This window comes from Poecile atricapillus, chromosome 1 (assembly GCF_030490865.1).
Source record: "Poecile atricapillus isolate bPoeAtr1 chromosome 1, bPoeAtr1.hap1, whole genome shotgun sequence".
In the NCBI taxonomy this organism is placed as follows: domain Eukaryota; kingdom Metazoa; phylum Chordata; class Aves; order Passeriformes; family Paridae; genus Poecile; species Poecile atricapillus.
In genome coordinates, this window is record NC_081249.1 from 76,763,580 (window position 1) to 76,781,069 (window position 17,490).

General features: G+C 34.4%; 1 protein-coding gene across 1 annotated transcript in view; it reads right to left on the minus strand.

The window, feature by feature from the left end:
• CNTN5 (contactin 5) overlaps positions 1 to 17,490 on the minus strand; it is a 310,963-nt gene that overhangs the window by 132,095 nt on the left and 161,378 nt on the right. Inside the window, exon 7 of the mRNA XM_058846829.1 lies at positions 10,650 to 10,752. Coding sequence (XP_058702812.1) covers positions 10,650 to 10,752 — 103 coding nt within the window. The remainder of the gene's footprint in view (positions 1 to 10,649; positions 10,753 to 17,490) is intronic.

The window sequence follows — 17,490 nt, forward strand, 5'->3', positions numbered from 1 at the left end:
CAGCAGCCATGAGTATGATGATTTAAAAATTAAAAGAGAATAGAAGCAAATGATGGTGAGCTTGAAGCCAGTGTGCAGGAACAAGTCCAGGTGCCCATGATTGTCCTAAAAACGCCTGTTGCATATAGGAGTGTCATGTATTAATGTGGATGTGCTTTACCAGCACTATTAGCTTGTTCTTTATGGCACAGAGCAAGGACAGTGCCTGCTTGGCTGCATATCTAGCTCCACAGCATTTTCTTCACACTTTAAATTATGGCATGTTAGAGCATCTCTAGCATCTAAAATAATGCCATGTATAAAGATGATTCAGTTTCTATAATGGTTCATTATTTCCAGTGAAATATACTTTAGAGCTTCTCTTTACTGGTTGATCAGAGACTAAACTGATGTCTCAGTCTTGACACTTAACTATTCTACAGCTAAATTTAGAGAACATAGCTGTCCAATACCCTAAGTCAGATGATGTAACTGACAGTTTTGGTGATTTAATTTTTTTCCAAATTCTTAAATTTGAGTTAATCATGAAAGAATGATTAATGTGTAATTTAACAAGAACAGAAGGATCACAAGAGGCAAAGATATTGGTTTGACAAGTAGTGAGGAAAGTGGAAAAGCTATTCCATAACTTTTTGGGTTTACATTTAAAAGTTAGGTAATGGTTTTTACTCTTGATGAAATTGCAACAGTACAGGCAAATTTTAATACAAAAGAACTGAACATCTCCTCCTATGTATTCAGTGTTGACCTCATTGCAAAACTCTGTGTTATATTTCTGTCATCATAATATTGTAGATGCTATTTATATAGTGATATTGAAGAGGTATTGAGCCACCACGTCTGTTAAAAAATGATAGAAATAAGCTCTGTTTTTTCCTCAGCCATCCAGTAACTATTTTTTCTAGTCTCTGCATCACACCTTAACTCAGCATGTGGCCAGGGGCATTCTGAAGTGGACATTCTTCTTCTAAAAAAAATTCAAGACATAACAGGTAAATTATCACCAGCCAAGGCTATTATCACCAGGTAAATTATCACCTATTGACCAAGGCTGTTGAGAAGAGAATCTGAAACAACTTGAAAAGCAAAAGGCATACATGATATCTGCTGTTTTTTTGTAGGGGATAATACCTACAGAAGAATCCATGACTAAAGTAAGAGACAATGCTTTGAAGCAGAAAATTTCTTTGAAAAGATGACACATATTTGGTAGGTGTTCATACAGATCTTCAGGGCCACAGTACTGCAGTAGAACTGTCTTTGTTTGCCTTGTGTTAAAGCTATTCTATAACTGAATTTTGTGCACTTTTTCTCTGCTCCAAGCTTTGTCCAGGAAGATTTTCTGTAGCTAGCACATTGATCTAGGATGTCCTGACTCTGCTGTACAGATACAGCATATGTGTACAGATCCAGAAGATTTGGAAGACTAGTTACAGAGTCTTAAATCCCATAAAATCCTAAAAATCCCATAAATCATGAAATACCATCAATGATGGTGCAAATTTGTACACAAATCTAGCATGTCTGAAGAGTGCAGGAATGGCTTTGAACCTGCTGATCAGACACAGAGTTTGAAGACAATGAGTATGATGATTTCCTGAAGTGCTGCATTTAAGGCTATTGTGACATAGTACCGTATACATTTCTTTGTGGGAAATCCTGAAGAGAAACATAATAGTGGTAATTCTGTTGACCTACTCTTGATAAATGCTACAATTTTCTTCCTTCTAATCCTCTCAGACTCTGAAAGAGAGAGAAAGTCTACACACATGCTTCTGGATATTAAGTTTGGAATGCAAAAAAAAAAAAAAAAAAGCTCCTCTATCTTTAAATCTACAGCAAAGCTGTGTCAGGTACTGAAAACAGTTTTTAGTAACATTTATAAATTTTCTTTGATAGTTCTGAGAGAGAAAGGGAAGGGATTGGTAATATTGCTTTTTCAAGAGTGATGTTCTACTGACAGGGACTCGCAGTTTGGTAGGCTTTTTTCCCACTTTCATTATGCCATGTGATAAAAGCAATCAAATCTAAATTTTAGATTTAGAGTGAGGCAGAACGAAGCATGGGAATGCTATGTGAGATTTACTAAAGAATCTTTATTACATTGCTATGAATGATTGCAATATTTGTAACAGTATTATAAAGTCTATTCAAGAACAAGTCCACTTAAAAGAAGAGAGAAATAAATCCAGCCTCAAAACCAAGAACAAAATCCAGTCTGGCTCTAGCATCTTATAAATACTTATTCAGCATGAGTGAAAAATGAACTTGAAGTTGATGAAAGTCTTAGAAATATTTATTTGATATAAACAAGATATACTATCAAAGGGAAAAAAATAGAAAGACAATCCTGGGTCTATTTTTGTCATATAAATAAGCTTAACTTGAAGATGTCATGCCTGTGTTTAAAGAGGTTGCTTTTTTGTGATCAGAAGCTTATCTTGAGGGAAAGGACATCCCTATTTATAACACTGACAAAGGTTGTTCTGCAGAGAGTGTTTATTTCCCTCTTGCAATTATTTTGTTATCAATAAAATTTAAAAGTGGCTTCCAAAACTTCCAGGTCTGGTATCTGATAGAATTAAAAATATTTTTCCAGTAGAGAGAATTGGTGTGAAGGGACATAGAGTAACATGATTTTTTGTCCTATGGAACTTAGAAACACGTATTTCTATATCACTTTTTGTATCTATCATGCAGTTTCATTTTGGGCAAAAAATTAAACCAGGTTAATACTTTGTGGCATGGTTTCTCTGTTTTAAAAAGAGAAAACAGACAATTCATGTCTCTGTGGCCTGTAGATGAAAAATAGAACATCATGCTAAACCCTGGTTTTGATGATAGATGCAAATTACTACCTGTGGACTTCTACACTGTGAATTAGCTTGAGGCTTGAAAATGTTAATTTACTAGCATGCCCTGTTCCCACAGTAATTCTGCTATATGTAGGAAAACAACTAAATATTTCAATCCAAGTTCCAACTATTAATTGGATGTATAGCATCGAGAATGATTTGCTTTATTTAATGCTAAGTTATCTTTAATATCAAAGGTGTTTCTGTGTGCCACCATTTTTGTGGGAAGAGGAAAGGACTGTTTTGTATTCATGGAAAAGTACAAGTAGCTTACTATTTTCCAAAAGACAATAACTAAGCAACTTCCAGGGCTGAATGGCTATTCCACGAGCTATCAAAGACACACTCACTCCCTGAGAAGTTTCAAACAGTTGTCCAAGGAAATAACAGCTTATCCTCAGGGAGAAAAGTAAAGATCTGCTGACATATCCCAGATTCACTGACAACAGAACTTTCATACTTGGCCCTAAAAACAGTGAAGCCAAATTTTTATCCCTGATGTTGTCCTTTTTTAAATTTTATATGCATGTAAGTATATATCTATATCTATATCTATCTATCTATCTATCTATCTATCTATCTATCTATCTATCTATCTATCTATCTATCTATATAAACAAGTGAAACATGCTCTATTCCCATGTTTATATCCACTAATACTCATCTGCTGCTTGCTGTCTTGACTGCTCACTCATGCTGATGCCCCTGGGTTTCAGTGTAGTGCGGTTAACAGAGATTGATTAAGTTGGAGTATCACCAGCGCATTATCTCTGATACTCTAGCACACCACCAGGGCTGAAACAAGATGTGGATTCATGCTGAGAGCAAGGAGACTTAAGTTAGAAAAGAATCAGATCCCAGAAGAGAAATCCTCATGAGACCTTTTTTGACACTAGATTATTGGGAAGGGGTCTGGTTACAGGAATATCTTGTCTGGTTCTCTTGACAGTTTGTAACAGGAGATGGCTCCTGCCAGCTCTGGAGGAAGAATCATGGAAGACCTGCTCAGAAACATTCAAGACCAATAGGTAATGCTGGATTTGCCAAGATAAGTCAAGTAGAGGACAGAAGTCAAGGAGAAATATATGGAAGACTTGGTTGATGGTTTTAACTTGTGGTCTGAAGGTAAAAAGCTGTATTTTACAGATTGGAAGAGCAGGGAGGGTTAAAGTCAGTCCTCTGAAGTTAGGAAACAATGGTGCAGTGCTGGAACCTTCTGTTTCCCTGTGTGTAGAGACCAGATGGATAACTGAATGTGCTAGACAGAGAAGGGTGCAGCCTAGATCTGTGACTCATTATATGATTATTGTTTGTGAACTTCTTTTTCCTCCAAAAATCATGTATAATTATGTGGCATATGAAGAAAATAATGGAATCAGGTACTGTGAAATCTCTGACCAAAGATTCATTCCTGGGTACCTTTAACCTTCTTTTCTGAAATTACTCTCTTCATCATTAGATTATTTGCCAGATATTGACCAGACCTCACTGAAAATTTAAAATGTGGACTTTTAAATGTGGACTTGCAAAGTCTATCTTTTTACACCTGCAAAAAGATTTGCAATATCTAGAAACCTGCTTCATAGCTTCATTACCCTGCATCATTGGCTTAATGAGCCACACTAGCAAAAATAACTTCTTCAGTAACTTCATGCAATTCTCCAGTTACAGTCAAATGCTCTTCACCAGACCATAAAGACTTTTTATCTGGCCACTCTGATCTTTGCTTAGTTATTATACTCATCCAAAAACTTTGCCTTTATTTCTGCATATTGAAAAATATTTAGTAAGCTCTCTTTACATAGATTAATAGAATGGTTTGAATTGGAAGGAAACAAAGGTCATTGAGTTCCAGCCCCGCTGCCATGGCTGGGACACCTTCCTCTGGACCAGGTTGCTCAGAGCCCCATCCAACCTCGCCTTAAACACTTCCAGGATGGTGTGTCCACAACAGGTATATAGTCTGCAAGGAAAATATTGATAGTGACATAAAATAATAGCATTTTTGATAAAAGTCTGAAGATTAATTAGGAAAGTCTGGTAAAAGAAAACCAGGCAGGCCAGATAACAAAAAAATATTATATTTAATGGATTTAAAACTTGGAGATATTTATTAATTTGAATGGATTGAGAGTTCATTGTTTCGGGAGAACATTTTTGGACATTTCTTAGATTAAATGTCACTAAATTTCAATTAACATGTGTGACATATATATGTAGCTTCACCTTCTTATTATTTAATTTCATTTAGAAAGCAAGATTTTTAAATGGACTTTCAGCTGAGCTATTGCAAACCATACTACTGATGGGATGATTGTTTAAACTGAACTATAAATCTCTTCCAAACAAAGTTAACAATAGAATTATTAAGGCAATACTTTAAATATGGCAAAATTAACAACACTTCTGTCAAAACAGCCTTTTTGTAATTCAGTACTAAAATAAATATGTTTAATTTATTCTTATCATTAACTAAGTATATTTCAAACCAAAAACATAGTTTTGACATTACCAAAACGAAATAACCTAGCATTTAAAAAGAATGTTGATAAATTTTGTGTATGTTGCTATTGTACAGAAATAGCATAAGCATAAAATATTCTCTCAAAAATACAGAAAAACAAGCAAATGGGTCATAAGAAAAATCGTCTGTCAGCACAGTTGTCTATTGATTTGTTTGATTCAAATATCTATGTGGTTTAAAAATAACCATAGTATAAATAAAGGGATGCATAAAACTTATTTTTGCTTTCAGTGAAACAATCCTTTTGGCAGTCTATACAGCCCTTATATTAAAAGAATAGATTGAAAACTCTAGTAATCTACAAGTACTGCAATAGCTCACATCTTGTAATTTGTTTTAATGAGAAATAAAATATGATTACTCACTCAACATTGGCTTCTGGCACTATCATAATACAAACTCTTTTATTTTCTGACTAGAGCCAGAAAACTAATGAAATGTGACATTTATATGGAAAATAAAATAGAAGTCTAGTGTAACACACAAACAAAAATGCACTAAGGAAAAGGTGGAAGTTTGAGGGTCAGGTAGGGTGTGTGCACTATATACAGTTTAAATTTAAAAACTGTGCAAAAGAGTGAGAGTAGAATTATTTTAAATGGAAGCAAGAAGACAACTTAGAGTTATATGCCGGAGAGAATAATAAAGGAAAAGAAAGAAAGATGTTTCTGACACTTGCACTTTTCTGGCTTTCCTCTGAGGCCAAGGGTCTAGGCTCATTGAAGAGGGCATGAACTTACAGCTTTTCATGCCAACTTGGACAAACCAGTCCTGTATCATTTCTGAAACTATGAAAACTTGTTCATTTTCAGGCTTTTTTTTTTAAAAAAAGGTATATTTCCATCTATACCTGCCTTTAAATCTCGTATTTAAAATAATAGTGTTAAAATTACTTATGACATAAGTATGCTCCAAAGTCAGGAAGTGTTAAAGGATGCTTGGATGGCTCTCACTGAAGTGCTTCATTAATGAATGTGTCATATTGTGGGGATGGAATTTAGAGTCCTTTTGCATGTCAGCAGCATTAATTTAATCTTTTTCTAATAGGGAGCTAAATGAGGGCACCAGAATCATTTCTTTGAATAAAGTACATGAAAAAAGAAATTGAAGAATGGACCACTTGCCTCTAGATGTTCTTGGAAGCAAAGTCAGTAACATTTGAGAAAAAATTAAAATGGCAACCTGCTGTCACAGAAGGTAGTGTCTGAAAAGTTGCATTTCTGGAGCAGAAAAAGCCATGAATGCTGTAATTTGTAGAAAAGTGTCAGCTAGGAAAATTTTATCTTCATCGCCAGAACTTTTCTGAAGAACAAGGTCATGATCTGTCTTCCTGATTTACATAAGAAATCTAAGGTCTGGCACTGAAATGGACATAGAAAATCAAGATTATCTAGACTACAAACAGAAACCTCATTACCCATTAGCTCATTTATTAGTTTTACAAAAATATTAACCTATCTTTTTAAATCACCTTTGAAGATCAAAGACACAAGGAGTGAAAACTGTGTTACTCAAAAGAAATCATTAATATACTTCAGTTTAGAATTATTTTTATTAATTTAGATGTTTTGAATTATTCCATTCAGATTTTTTTTTTCTTTTCAATTATTTGATTATTTTATCAACATTTATATAAATACTAATCAGGATGTAGCAATTCTGCAGACTGAAAAGAAGTATTTATTTTATTGTGACAAGTTAAAAATAAATAGAAGATATTAATAGTTATTGCCAGTATTTTTTTAGTATGTTTTTAAAAAATATGATCCCATGTTTTGTTAGGGAACAAAAAAAATTCAAGTATTTCTAATAGAAATTACATAATTAAATGGGTGGCAGAAAACATATCTGTATGCCATATATAGGTACATATATGAAAGATAGATGTAATTAAAACATAAGTTATTGTGTAAATATGGCAGTGAATATGTCTATAAAAGCAACCTCGGGCCAAAATATATATCCAGCACAAAAGGTCACTAAAATACACATCTCTGATATATATCTGCAGTAAATTTTACTTGGCTCCTCTGTTTTTCATGTCTTGTTAAACCTCAGCAGTAAATCATTGATTTATGTAGTGATCTCCTAGCCAATGACTGATGCTCATGATAAGAAGTGTTATCTAGTAGAAATTAGATAATCTTGAGATAATTCACTCCTGCATTGCTTTGAATTTTTCAGCAACTACAAAGTCTATTTGTAGGTAGCATCAGCAACATAATATTTTCGCTTGTAACTGAACCAGCTGCATATTGCTTGGGTCAGAATAAAATCCTTCTCATAAAATTTTTCTCTGTCAAGCAATTAAGATATTTAACTTTATTTTGAAGACAAAGGCTGCAGACCTTCAATTTATTTAATTCTTTCATAGTGACTGGCAGTGCTAAATAAACACTATTAATAAATCATTAATCGGTAGCTAAGGATTAGGCTCTTCCTGGAATATTTGCCAAATGCCTACTTCAGGAAATCTCACTGGAACGTCTGTCATTCTCACAATTACAGTGGAGAGAGCAGAGTGTTTCAGATATCCAAATTAAAGCATGAAAAAAACAGTAGCGTATTGGTTTTGAGATGGTAATAACCCCAGTGTTATTTACAATAAGAATTCAAAATACCAAGTTTCAAAATACTAAATAAAAAAGGAACAGATTATTTGTTGATTTAGTTTAGCAAATGAGACCCATGTCAATGTAACAAGCAACAATCCCTACAGGGCATCAGGAATAAAAAATGGGGACAAAAAACGAAAATTATGAAAATGAATAGTAAATTTGATGCATTTCTACTTCTCACCTCAGCCTCTAGGTTTAAATGGTGCCTGAAATGTCATTCATGTAATTATTACCATATCAAGTTGAAAGCAATTTCAGCTCAGCTGATTTGATTGTGCATTAATGGCTGGGAAAAGAAGATAAGGAATGTGCATGGTAAAAATAGCTGCCCATTATAATAGCAGCAAATGGGGTCAATTAGCTTATTAGATAACCTTAAATTCCTTGATCATTCAGGTGGTTTTGATTTTTTTGTTTATTAGAGATTAACATCAAATAAAAATGTGGGTATAACCTATTTGAAACCTTTCCTGTCAGCTTCACTTTCTTTTGAATAGTGATGAAATCCTTTTGAGAGAGTTTACTAAATCTCACTGTGCTGAAGATGGAAGGTAACAGTAGGTCTGTTTCTTGCCCTTCAGTGATGGGTGCAAAGGACAGTGTGTGTCATGTCTGCTTTTCACTGAAAGTTGAATTGTAATCTGTCAGCAACTGCAATTTAATTCCAGAAAAATGAGGAAAATAAGAAGGAATATGTTGGTTACTGCTTCAACCATAGCCAAGAGTCTAAAAGAGCCTTGTTGCCGGCTATTGACTTGGCGGTGTTTCTGACAGGAGAGAGCCAGGAGCCATCAGCCTCTACAGAAGAGCCCTTTTCCTCATTTATTTCAACATCTCAGGGAATCTTCATTTATTGCTTTTCTGTCCTCTGTCATGTACCTCTTTCCTCACCTTTACTATATCAAACATAAGACTTATTTTTTACCTTACAAAAGTTCTTGTCTCACATTTGTGAGTTAGTTTTTCTAAACTACTGCTTGCATTTATGTTGGGATGAATTTGCAAAAGCTGTTGTCTTTGTGCTGCCTCCATGCAGGCTGTAGTCTCCCAGCTTTTTTTTTTTTAGTGGTTTGGCTATGTCCTGTTTCTTCATCAACTTCACTGAAACTAAATAGATACAACTGAAAAACTTTGTCAGAATTTATCTTTAATTATTTTTGTATAATTTCTGTTGACCTGTGCAGTGAGAGCATCTTGGTATTGGTCAAACAAGAAAAACCAGCAAGAAGGGAGTAAGTTTCAGACATATATCATCCAGTCAGTAATTAGGAACTGTTGAGAGAAAAATCTGAACAGAAAAAAATCCTATGACCCATGAAAAGCAAAAGGACTATAAAACATTTAAAAAGCCTTTTAAGGTAGTACAGACAAGCTTTAAAAATTTACTCTAGAAAACCAGACCTGCCGAACAAGCTGGAGGAATGATCAGGAGAACAGATTATTGTCTTAAAACTCCTAACCGCTTATGTTTTGCTCCTCCTTAGGTAAGTAAGAACAATGGTATGTAAGATATAGTATTTATCAGACTAACTGTTTTGTGAAGCTCCTCCAAAGGACTTACAAAGACAAATCCTTCCCTTATTTTTTAACCAAGGCTATCCTGTAAGAAACTTGAATGTTTTTGAGAAATCATGAATTATAAAAGGAAGCAGGATATATGATATTTAGCAGCATATCTTTGGAGACTAGTGGCAAGATGTCCAAAAGGAACATCATTATGAAAAGGAACTGAAAATAATTCAATACAGTGATATTTTTTTTCAATGCACCACACAGAATTTGATGAGGTATTTTGGAAAGAACCCTATCTGTTATAATTTTTTATATGTCTCAAGAGAAACATCACTGAGGGACATCTTTTTTAGCAGCATATATGTGAAGAAGAAAGAATCCCTTTGAATCACTAGAATTGATTCTTAGTTCTGTCTGGCTGTAAAATAACATTGCCAACCTTATTCTCGATATGGCAATAGTAACTTAAGTAACTAATTGTAACCACCGCAAAACTGAAATGTTATCAATTTCATCCTACATTCTGTAATCTCAATACTGTATAGAAGTAATTTTAGTTTCAGTTTCTCGCACTTTTCTCTCCCTGAACTCCTTTATCAGCAAACATCTAAAAACCCCTTGACATGAATACCAAACACCCATTCTGTACTAGTGCTATTAGGTCAGGTAGAAACTATAGAGCAGACACTGCCACAAAGTGTGATAGGACATGATCAAGACATTGTGATCTTAAATTCATGTATATATTATAAATATGGGGGAGGGGAGAAAACTCTACTAATATTCGTTTATTCTCCAAATACGATATTTTGACAGAACAAACTCTAATTTGCTGGTTTATAGTATCCAAGTGAATAAATGGGTGTGAGACTGGTAAAATTTTCAATTAAAAACCCCTTTCTTCTTTTTGTTTATGAGATTGGTACTTTTCATTTTGACGGAGACACTGTTAACTTGACTGCATTCCTGACCACAGAAATGGCTGGGCAGGGAGTTCATAATTAGCTACTTAGTCAATTGGTCACTTTGAGAATGCAAGTAAGGACTGTCTGCAAAAATAAAACCCAGCAAAAATAATGAAACCACAAATCAGGCATATCTCATCTTAATGATGTTAATTATGAAGGAATTGGTACTTACTTTCCAAGTGCAAAACACTCCATCCTAACAGTAGTTCCCCTTGCAGCTGTAACTGTGTAAGGAAAGTGGACTTCAATTTTTGGTTCATATTCCCCCATCACACCTGGAAAATAATGAATGTTTAAAATATGAAATATCAGCAGTTTCCATTATCACAGAAAGACTCATGGCTTGATTTTTGAATCATCAGTAAAGATGGTAATCAATGGAGATAACCTCTCTTGATCTGATATGCTGTGCTCAGGTCCAGTATATATACTAAAATACTCTTCAGTTTACCAGCAGCACAGCATTTAGCATAAAAAAAAAGATTTATTTTTTTCAAACTTGGGTTAATATTTTAATTTTCAAAGATTAAAGTGGGCAATCAATAGAAGACTGAGAATTTTCATAGACCAAGTGTTTATTTACCAGCACATTGACAATTATGATAAATGAACCAACATATCATGCTGGGTTTGACTGAAAACTTTCAACGCTCAGTGAAAACCCTCAAAATATATAGGAGAATTTGTGTACACAGATACAAGCACAGATAAGTAGACATGCAAAATTCAGTTATGTCATTTTCAGTGAGACTTTTAATTTGGGAGAAAATTTCTTTTCAAGACAACACTTTAAGCACTATAAGATAATATTCTAGGAAATAGGGAAACATTCAGGAATGGGAAAATGTAAAAATGGAAATCAATAAAGTTATCTCAGATTTACTGTAGAGCGATTGGCAGCTTTGGAGAACCACAAGATCTTAGGAAAGGAGAAATCAGTAGGGAAATGGAGGTATGCTTTATAAGGTGACATGATACATTTGTATTTGATGCCACTTGGAGAAAATATCATAATCAGCATGGAAGGAGAAGAATATGACTCCAACAGTTGTTTTGGTTAGATGGAATTTGGGCTATGAGGGTAGGAAATACTCAGAAACAAAAGGCTGTATTTTACAAAGTAAGAACCGTTCAGATTTTAAGATGAGGAAAACGAATAAAATTTGACTGGTTGAAAAAGTAGCAAAAAAAGACAAGTCTAAATCTATGAAAATCAATCAAGATTCTCCAGAAAAGTCTAAAGCAAATAGGAACAAGAGATGAAAAGGAAGGAGAGAAAAGAGATCTCTTATGCAAGAAAGAAAAGAAATGAGTGTAAGAAGAAACGTGTAAGGAGAGGAGTATGGGTTTTACAGATGAGACAATAAGAGCTGGCAGAGATAGATGAAAAAACAACCCACAACCTACGAGAGCAAAAAACAATACATAAGACTGAAATTGTAAAGCACATATTCCTAGCCTTCAAATGTTTCTTATGGGGCTCAGGAGTTTCCAGTGGGGCTTTGCTCTCATTTTCCCACTGTCAGGCTCCTGAAGCTGGGTTCTGGGAGAAAGTCCGAACATATATACGTTTGAATGTTTTGTCAGGGGCTTTAGTCCAATTAGAAAAACTAAACATGTCTCATAAGTGAATCAAGTGACAGAAGCAGAAAGCATAAAATGCTTTTTTTTCAAACAATGCAATTTTATAAATAATGTGGTTTTATAGGTAGCAGGTTTCTTTCTAAAAAACATAATGCTGCAAGTATTACATGTGCTAGCAATACTGACCCATTTCCTCCCACATATTGCTAAAACAGTGTTTTGACATTGTTTTATGAACCTTTTTCTTTAATAGGAAAAAAACCCAAAAACACGTGTGTACTGGGTACTAAAATAAAGCCAGGTCATCAACAAATGGTTGTCAATTAAAATTTTCCTTAGCCTAGACTGGGGTGACTACTAGTATAATATGTCATGAAAATGTATTCCCACTGGCTTGTAATACATCACATAATAAATTTATAATTTAGTTACACTCCTTGTGACTTCGTTTACTCTTTTCTGAATTTTTTTTTGTGATTATGAATGCTAGTTTCTGATTTATCTCAGTTAACCAATTATATGGTTTTACAGGCTATCTATCATATCTCCTTTAAATACGTCTTTAACAGACTGAAAAATCCCAGACCATTAATTCTTCCTTAAAAAGAATCTTTAATAAACATTCCTAGTGCCCATGTGACACCTCTTCAAATTCCATTCTATCACTTTGAGATGTGAAGATGAGAACTGCACAGCAATAATGAAGATGTAGATCTTTCTACCACACTATTTTCTTCCTTGGAATTTTTTTGTTTGTTCTACAAAATTCAGTTCTATTTGCTGTTTTGTACTTGAGCTGATGTTCATACACCATGGCACCCTAATCTCTTTATTGATAATATCTAATAAAGGTATTATATTTTTAGGTTTAAGTATTATATAAATTTGTTGGTGGTGACATTATTTTTTGCCTATCTGCTCTATTTCTATTATCACAATATCCTTTTTCAGTTCTTCAGGGTTAGTTATAGCTTTAAAATTTCTGAATAATGCTACATCAACAATCTTTTCCACTTCTCTGTTTATTTTGTTTCCAGATACTTTATGTGTTGAATAGTAAAGACCCAGAAAAGCCTTCACTAACAATCTCTCAGTTCTCCAATAGGTGAATTTCATACAATAGGTGGGTTTTTTCTAATCGATTTTTAATTGAAAATGGGGCTGTACTTCAGCCCCTGTAAGAATTCAGTTTCTTCAACAGCCTTTGATGGTTGACCCCCTAAAGAACAATGTGAAATGAAAGCAGCTTGGCCATTTCTGTTTGTATTCTCAGACTCTTTAGAAATGCTGTATACAGACTGAAGCACAACTTCCCTGGTTTAAAGCTGTGTTGTTGGTATATGACTGTGTGGTAAAACTACTGTATGATAATGTGCTAAATACAATCCTAATGATCATGCATTTTTATGTATTTTCTATCAGCACACTTGACACAGAAGTCAGACGTAGTGGCTTGTCATTCCTCAGATGTTCTTATTAGGAGTCCCTTCTTTTGAAAAAATAACCCCACCATTTCTACCTACCCTACTTCTAGTCCTAAGGCTAAGTGAAAGAAAATAGTACATCCCTGCAGAAGCTGGGCCTTGGGGCTTTATTATTCTTTGTAGTGTCAATATTTCTTCTAAGATTTCTTCTATTTAAATTTCAATTACAAGAACTTCAGTCCTGATAGAGGATTCTCTTATGTTCTCTTGTAGTGAACACTGCTGAAAATAGTTCACTTGGGTTTTACGATGAAGCCTAAGATCCTTTCTGAATCTCTGACATCTGCTGACTGTTCACACTCACTAACAGTTTTTGTGCTTTAATGAAATTAAAATGGGTGTATTTGTTTTTGGGTAAGGCTTTGTTCTCGAAAATTATTGTGTTGAGTTGTTGTATACTATTTCACATTTGCTTTTTTAGCCCTGAATAAAAACAGAACTTAAAATGGGATTAAATCATTCTTGTTTTTAAAATAATACAGTACCTCTGTACCTATCTGAGGGACAATATTCAGATCTTATGCTTTTAAGTCACATTAAGTCCCTTTGGTAAGTGTAATCTCTACACGTACTGAAGGCTCTTTGCATGTCATGCCACCATTTCATATTCTTAATGAAATGCTGATTGACTGATACTTTGTACCACATCCTGTTCTTCTGGGTTATTGCTACCCTAGCAAGCAACATGCCTGCAGCAACTGGCAGGAAATGTATAAAAATTACTGAGCAATTGCTCAGAGTCCCTATGAAAATTAGGAAACAAAAGTCTATTATTGCAGAGGGATATTTTTCATCCTTTTTATTTATGATCTTTGAGACCATGAAGGCCGTTACAATTGCATAGATATTAAGGGAATTGTTAAGGCCTTATCATCCCACATTACACTATAATTGCTGTGCTATGCCTGTGGTGTCTCTAGGCTCTTTAGCTCTCCAGCTTCTTTTTAGGTTTCTATGAGTCAGTGATGGCAAAACAACCATCACCTGCATTTTCATAAAGATTTTTGTTCATTTGTGTTAGATGCTAAAAGGAGCCTGAACTTTCAAGAAATATTGAGGTTTTGAGCTACATGCGCTGGAATCAATCTTTCTCAGGCTTATATACAAACTTCTAGAAGTCTGGCTAGGGTCATAAAAAATACTCTCAGTCATTTTTATATACAGTTATCAAACACAAAATACAACAATAAATAAAATTGATCAGCAGAAAATAAAACCATAATATACGATTTTCAAGTGGCTAACAAATCACAGAGCTCACGTGGTTTAGGCACAACAGAGCAATGGGATGCCATTCCCAATGCTGCTGTTCTCTGCCTTCCCATGAAAACACATCCTTTCTGAAAATCCTTTACCTTTCAAGGCCTGACCCCCATCATTCACTATTTTTAGGCTAATTACTTAGTTTACTACATTTCCTACTTCACAAGCTTTGTCTTTCACCTGAGTTCTGAGCTGGGTATAAAAGTACTGAATTTGTGGTTGATATGAAGCTTACCTCTTCAAGATAAATGCAGTTTACCTTATCTTGAAATTTGGTCTGGGATTAGAAATGGGTTTAAAAGCCTAACTTTACTATTTATTTAAAGTCAGTCTTATCCCTGGCCTTATTTCTGAAATACGCCATTCCACCCTAAATTTTCCAATGTTTGGGTCCCTGCCCTTTCAGGCAGAGTATTCTTGGCTGGGGGAGATTTAAAAGCTAATAATCCTTTTGTTCTGTCTCTGAGTACCAAAGATGACACTGATTTAAATGATTGAGCATATCCCAGGACAAAGCACAGTTTGACCTTGATACAATCGATGGCTTATTAGTCACCTAGCCAGAAAGGGACCTCAATATTTACAGAAGAGATCTCTATTTTTATAGTATTTATCTCTATATTTTTTTTACAATGATACAGTTATCCAAAGTAATTATTCACCAACCCAAATACAAAATGGTATTCAGAAAATCAGGTTTATTTTTAATAAGGGGTTTCCTTTAATAAGTTTTCCTTCCAACTTTACTGCAGATCTGTGACTTGAGTTCTACGCTCTGTTACTCAGTGTCTTATGAACCCTAAGATATAATGCCTGCATTTCATTTTTCTTTAAAAAAAAAGAGATGACATAACAATGTGATAAATATTGATTTTGAGGCACTTATATATCACAGGAATAGATATAATAAAATTTCAAACATTTACAGATATTACTGCAGCTAAAATTCTTTACATTATCCACTAAGGGCCATTTAATGGAATTGGAGGATGGAATAAAGAAGCAAGATCAGTTTCTGATTTTCAGTCCTTTCAGCCTAGTACAAGGGAAAGAGCTACAGATGGGATATCAGACATTATTGATTTGCAAAGGACTGCCATACCTCATCATTTAGCCTGCCAATCCATGATTTATACAACCTCAGATGAAGATTATGGAAAAACTGAGTCAGTGTGACAGTATCTATACAGTAAGAGTTTCTTCCTTCATGGGGGCAAAAAATCTGACTGCTGAGAAATCATGACATGTCCTCTTTTTCAGCTGTGTACAGGCTAATGATACTTTCATTAATCTTCCAGGTATTAACTACCCTCTTGCATGTCCCAAAACATGAAGGCTCCTTAACTCCTTTCAGCTAAAATGATTTGTGTTACATACTTTTTCAGTAATAGCTCTTTAACTTGCTTTGGAGCCTAATTTTCAATGGAACAGGTTACAGAGAGTACTTGAATAAGTGACTAATAAACGTTTAAGACAGTAGATAGAAAAGATTCTAAGATTCCTGGCTAAACATCATCACAATGTTCAGGACAAAATGAAAGCCAAGTATTTCCTGTGCCCTGGAGAAAGATTAGGGATGGATTGATAGTTGCTATTATTTTGTTAACAAATGATAAAACCCTCCCAGCTCAGTGACTAAGAGTGTTCTAAAGTGTTCATCTGAGATGTTTGCACAAAGAAGTCCCTGATCTCAATCAGACGGTGTAGGAATGTTAACATGGTTTTCTTACATTCTGGATAAGGATCGAGAGAAGAATTTAATTTGGTTTCTTAGTAGTTTGTATCTTCCTCTCAGTTTCTGGTAAACCTCTTGAGGAGTGATAAACTCATCCTGCTGCATTAGAAATTTTTAATAATTTTACAGGTCAAAAGCTGAGTATCCTACCACATTGTAATGATGATCTGTTTGTGAATATGTACCTAAATCCAGGAGAATTTTGCCTAAGAAAAATTGCTTACAGAATGTTCATGCATAATTTCTTCTTCTATCTATAATCTGTGATGAAAACTAAGATGATCCAAGGTGTGGGTCCTTTTGTGGCAAATTAATATTTAGCACTTTCCCTGAAGACTTGCACCATTAAATGTCTCTAGACATTTGTTTGGGAGAGCCATGAATATACACATTTACATTGACAGTAAATTGACAGCACAAACTGAATTAATTCAAGTATAATTATGATACCTACCATTGTATCTGGTCTGCAGCAGAGATTTTAAATGCATTGGGAAGAATTTATTGACTCACCTGCTATTAATCTTATTCTAAATGGAAGGACCAGCACCTGCTGTAAGTCCCTAAAAATTTACTGTAGGAATGGTTGTTTTAAGATAACAGTCCACAGCATTCCTTCCGCTTAGATGTCTCTCAGCCAGATTTTGAGCCATAAATTTATCATTTGAAAAGCCCTGAAAATGCTCATGTGAAATTGCATTCTGTAGTGCACTGAACCAAGCACTGAACTGAACTAATACTAAAGTGCCAACATTGTTTTCATATGTTAGAGAGCAAATCCTATTGCATATCACTGGATGGAAGGAGGTCTTTACTGGAATATATCCTCATATGAAAAAAAAAAAAATATAGTAATTCAGTGTCTGGAAAAAATATCATAATGAATACAGCACAAGAAGGGAATAAACTATAGTTTACAACTAAACGATAAGATGTTAATGTATTCC